This window comes from Chaetura pelagica, unplaced genomic scaffold (assembly GCF_000747805.2).
Source record: "Chaetura pelagica isolate M959 unplaced genomic scaffold, ChaPel_1.0 scaffold472, whole genome shotgun sequence".
In the NCBI taxonomy this organism is placed as follows: Eukaryota; Metazoa; Chordata; class Aves; order Apodiformes; family Apodidae; genus Chaetura; species Chaetura pelagica.
In genome coordinates, this window is record NW_009952566.1 from 286,432 (window position 1) to 292,139 (window position 5,708).

Here is a 5,708-nt window from a genome sequence, read left to right on the forward strand (position 1 = left end):
TTGCGCAAACAGCAGCTGCTGGCCCGGCCAGCTCAGCTCTAAGTGGGTGTTGTGCCTCGAATAATTCCGCTACGTGCCAAGGAGGGGCTTGCCTTCCTGGCATGAAGTTTCTGCTTTCTTGCTTTGCAGTATGAAAACCCCTGGACCATCCCAAACATACTGTCAATGGCAAGGATGGGTTTGGCGCCAGTTCTGGGCTATTTGATTGTTGAAGAGAATTTCGATGTTGCACTCGGTGTCTTTGTTTTGGCTGGTGTAACGGATTTGGTATGTTTACATCAGTTAGGAAATACTTCGGGGGTAACGTGGGTTATGGTGATCCTGTTAACCTGCTGAAATTCGGATGCTGACATGGAATGGAAATGATTGAACCAGATGAGTTTTTATATTTTTCTGGAAACGGTGTATACATGCTTGGCCACATGGAGAAGGGAGCTCCAGGTAGCTGAAGGGGACTGGGTGTTGGTGGAGCAAATGGGATAACAGGATAATGCCATAGGTAGGCATTTTCCAGGATCACAGAATCATGGGAGTTGGAAAGGACCCCTAGAGATCATCTGGTGGCCTGTTAACCCTGTGCAGGTGCACCCATCATAACAATAATCGTGTGAAATTTAGAACACCAATTACGTTCCAGAATTTGGAGTGTAATGTGAAATAAAAGGTGTAATACAAATTATCGTATCATTGTAAGGTAGCAGGTATCACACTTCATCTTCGTTAAACTACGTGTATTATGTGAAGCCATTCATGGAATATCTCTGTAACAGTAACATAGAAAACTAAGAACAAAAATAGCTCGTATAACAGAGAAACCTTGAACTTTGTTTTTCCTAGTTGGATGGATTTATTGCACGAAACTGGGCTAATCAGAAATCAGCTTTGGGAAGTGCTCTTGATCCTCTGGCTGATAAAATTCTCATCAGTGTGCTCTATGTGAGCCTAACTTGTGCAGATCTTATTCCAGGTGAGGACACGTTGTTACTTGCATGTACTGGATAACATAAATAAACTAATTGTATGTATTCTAGTATTTCCTGTGGAAGGAAAACTGTGTATAGCTGGGAACTCTTCCTTTGTCACTTGTGCTTTGCTGTTTTTTCCTATTAAATGCTTTAAAAAGGTGCCCACAGCAGACCTCATGAAAAGCATCTGTTGCCATGTACAAAAGCAACTAGCATATACTGCTGCTTTCGAATTAATGAATGAGTTAGTAGCTGTATCAAAAACTTCCACATAAACGGGATTGTTCAGATTAAATTCTTTCAGAAGTCGTGTTAAAAATCTTCAGTCAGACATAAAACTTGTTCAGAGAGTGGTTCAGAGGGGTTATTCTTGCTTTGTATTTTGTGCTCTTCTGGCTTTGTTTTGGTTTTAATCATGGACGTGATTTTTCACTAGATCCTGTTGGCTTGATTTTTCAGTTTCACTTACTTCCATGATTATTCTGAGGGATGTAGCGCTCATTGCTGCTGTTTTTTATGTGCGGTACAAAACTCTCTCTCCACCGGTAAGTGCAGAACGTGAAACAAAATCATATAAACATGTAATCGTCTTATTTTGGTTCAGTCCTCTGTATTTTTACATGTACAAAAACTGAGTAAGCCGTTAACAAAGTTGTTAAATTTGCTGCTAACGAAGTTGTAACCAAGAGATTTTAATCTTGAGACTTGATGGTTGCTCAGAACTTGGGTGGGTAGGCTAAGATGTAATGTTGTGCTTGTTCGTTTGCCAGATAGTTTTGCAAGCAGAACAGTATTGCCTAAAATAGTTTTCATAGAGATGTGTCAGAGCTACTGATAACTTTTTTCTGGGCATGAAGTATCATAAATCGTGTAAGAGCAGTAACAGTGTAATTCTTCAGTGCTACAATTGAGTTTTCTTCTTCAAACAGGTATATCAAGTTGAATATGCTATAATTGCCTTTTTTTGTCTTCTCTTTTCTACCACAACAGAGAACCCTCAGTAGGTATTTTAACCCCTGTTATGCTACTGCCCAACTAAAACCAACATTCATTAGCAAGGTAAGAGAAGTAACTTTTTACAAAAGGTAACTTGGGGTGGTGTCTTGTTTGGAGGGAGGGGGCTGTTTACTACTGCTGCTGAGTGCAGTTTCACAGTAGTGCCAACTTCTTCGGAGGCAACTTAAATACTGAGAGACCTTTCAACTCTGTGTTCTGTCAGAGCACATGCTCATTTCAAGTGTGTGAGATACTTCATTAAAAGAGGTCTTTAAATATTTTTTTCTGTGTATAGACTTGAACCAGTAATAAAAGTGTATATTGGAATTCCTTGCACAGCCCTTGTCTTCATTTTTGTGACATTTCCTGTTTTGCCTTTATCAGATGAATACAGCAGTTCAGCTGATTTTGGTGGCAGCTTCTTTAGCAGCACCTGTCTTCAATTATGTGGACAGCATATACCTGCAGACATTATGGTAACTTATCTCTAAACTTTTTTTCAGATACTCGAATGTACTCCTAAAGAGAGATTAATGTAATTGTGTGGAACAAAAATCTGTGCCCAGACTATGTAATAAACCCATACAGCTGAATTTTTACACATTTAATCTTAACTGGCACAGTAACTAGGTATTTGTTGGTACTTCACTTACTATACAAGCAAAAAGTAGAAAAATGAAAGTAGTTAAGATCCAGGAATGATAGCTAAGAAACAAGTTTTCAGAATAGACATGGTACACACAGGTGAAGAGTAAATCCAGATTAATAGAGGAGTGTGAAGAAAGGCTGTAGGTTCATTACTTATTCATGCTGTAAGTGTCCTTGAAAAATGAATCCTGATACCAGTAAAAATAAATGGGAAGTGTTTTCTTATTTTTGCTTTATATTGTACCTGCTATCTTGAAATCTAGGTTTCTGAAGCCTCTTTGAAAAGCACCTGAAGAAATCCTGTGATTCCTGCTAGACTATAGGGAGGAAGGGAGGGATTGAATGAAAACAGGCATACAGGAGTGTACTTTCTTTAATAATGACTGTTCCTTTCATTGCTATCATTGGAGATCTGAACTGTGTCTGGATCTGAACTGTAGCTGAGGGCAGGTATTACAAGTGCAGTTATTTCTCCTGAACAGTTAGGTAAGCATTTAGAACAAAGAGGCTGAATAGCAGATAGCAGAGTTACTTAGTAACTTAGTTTAAAATAGTGGAAGATCCACTGTTACTTGTCTTTTAGGAAAAAAAAAACAAACACAAAACTTTTCAGGAACTAGGAATGTTGATCTTAACAGTCAGTGTAGTTTTTCATCCTGTTGGAAAGCCAAATTTGTAACTGTGTCTGTTGAAGATGCTTCCCTTGCTGCTTGTCTGAGACTCTATGAGAGTCACTACCATGTTGTGAGGAATTGGTAAGTGCTCGGTATTGCTTACCAGGGTCCTCTGTAAACAGTCTTCAGAATTACCTGGATGAGTCTGGCAGTGTGTCCAGGGAGAGCAGCTGCAGTAGAGGGGCAGGACTGTCGCAGTGATGCAGGCCTGCACAGTGTCAGCCTTTTACACAGAGGAGCACTGCTCATTTGGAAATATATACGGTTCTTACCCAACTTCTGGGAAAGGAACAGAAGAGGCTGAAGCCAAAATATGGGCTTTAGCTTTGGAACTTGGTGAAATGCCCTTTCATGCTACGAAGGCACAGTATCTCTAATCAGTCAGTTCTCATGCTGGTCAGTTAGATTGGCTACAAATACTGAATCTTTTGTCTTCCCTTCTCTGAAACAAGTGATAACATGGTTAAAAGTTTAGCCTAGTATGCAGTTAAACAGACGTATGCAGCTGAGCACTGGATGTCAGTTCTTTTGTTATCTCACTTATCACTGAACTTCAGCCTATAAAGTGTAAACTGCATTTCTGTAGGACATAGCTTGTGACTGTGCATAGAAAAAAACAGGGAAAACTCTTAAAATTAACACTTCTGATGATTGTACTTAGACTCAAAGGACTTACAGGAACTGTTTTCCCCCAAGGTGCATCACAGCTTTCACAACGGTCACATCTGCGTACAGCTATTACCACTATGGCCGAAAGACGGTTCAGGTGATCAATAACAAATGAAGTATTCCTGAAGTATTCCTGCCAGGTCTCAGCAGCGGGATGTGCTGTGCTGCCAAAGATGGTTGTAAGGCAACTCACTTTTGGATCAAGAACTCTTGTTTTTCTGCTTAAAACATAGCGTCACAATGAAGTGAAGTTTGAACAAGTACTGTGTATATATAGAGACTTCTCAATGTATTTTTAATTTGTTTAAAAATGAGGTTGTTTACAATAACAAATAAATAATATTCCTAAAGACACAGGTTACTCGTTGCTGCCATGTGCATTCTGAATAGCTGTATACTGTTTTTTGAAGCCAGAATATGCACTTTTCACCAGCTTTTTGTGCCATCTTCATGCAAACCACGAAGGTAGACTGAAATCTGAGAAGAAAAAGCAATTATGACAACAAATCTGTACCTCAACCTAGGCCAATAAACCAGCATTGCTCCTTAGGACTTAATGACATATGTCAGCTTGCAGCAGAAGAAATCAAGTCATCAAGGACCAGTATATTCAGAAATTTCAACTGGAGCAGTAGAAATGTTACTTTATATTCTGTGGTGATACGGATAAGCCATGAAGAGCTACTACCCGACTCCCTTTTCTTTTAAAATGTAGGCTACCATGAACCTCACTCATCAGAGAAGAGTTTTGAGTCTCAGAAGGGTCAGCTGTGCAGTGAAGAGTCTGTACCCACATGGAATTCTTCCTGCTATATATTCATGTCTAGTGATTGAAGGAAACTCTCCTGTATCTCCAGATTCTTTAAAGCTTCTAAATATGCTGTTTACCGTGGAAGAAAAAGGACATTTTAATGTTGTCCCAATGAATGGAGAGACTTAATTCTTCCTGTGCCTCTACCTTCAAGAGGTATATGCTCTGATCTCCCTCAGGCAAGGACAACTTGCAAGTGTTCTTTGCCTGCTCTCTACTTAGAATAAAATGCAGAATGAAACACTAGGCAGAACAGATCATATTGATCATAAACTTATGTTTTATATTTCCAAGCAACAGTTGACTTCTTGTATGTAATAAAAAGGTGCAACTGTGAAGGGCTCAAATCATTGAAATGGGGTGGTATGTGGTACCACTACGTTACTAGAAGAAGAAAATTTACTGTAGACATCTCTTGAGAGCACACAGTCTCTTTTGTGACTGCTTATATAGACAAAGCATTTTAGTATTTTTTTCTATTAAAACTTACGTGGAATGGTGCCCAGAGAAAACCTTTGATTTGTATTGGTACCCATTTCTTAAGTGTCCTCGTGTTTTGTGGTCTACCCTGCATCTCCCACTGAAGGGATAGAGAGCAAAACCTCTGGCATTTTCTTTAAAGTGTCTGATTATTTAGTGAAACGGAGTACTTTTTCTTGAAGAAACAGTTTAGAAGGCAGAAATTGTACCCAGTCAGGTCATTCCTGTTCGGTTTTGGTGAATGGGATGGGGTTTTGGTTTCAATCACGGAAAGCTGTGAAACATTGTATGAAACGGCCAGGCCTGGGGGAGCGCTGGTCAGGCTGTGTCACTAGACCCGTGTTGATAAAGAAGTTACACGTGCAGTTCCCCTGCTGAAATGTATTAAATAAAACTGGCCCGGATGAGAGAGCCGCGGCTTTTCCCAGCTACGCGTCCTCCCGGTGCTGTCCCTGCGCGGCCGCC

At 39.9% G+C, this 5,708-nt stretch overlaps 1 protein-coding gene across 1 annotated transcript; it reads left to right on the forward strand.

Annotated features, from left to right (window-relative positions):
• Nucleotides 1–132: 132 nt before the first annotated feature.
• CRLS1 (cardiolipin synthase 1) lies at nucleotides 133–4,302 on the forward strand. Its single transcript, XM_009993431.1, has 6 exons — nucleotides 133–267; nucleotides 838–967; nucleotides 1,425–1,510; nucleotides 1,956–2,024; nucleotides 2,346–2,437; nucleotides 3,980–4,302. Exons 1-6 carry the CDS (start codon nucleotides 166–168, stop codon nucleotides 4,065–4,067), a joined length of 567 nt encoding a protein of 188 aa, XP_009991733.1. The 5' UTR covers nucleotides 133–165; the 3' UTR covers nucleotides 4,068–4,302.
• The last annotated feature ends 1,406 nt before the right edge of the window (nucleotides 4,303–5,708 follow it).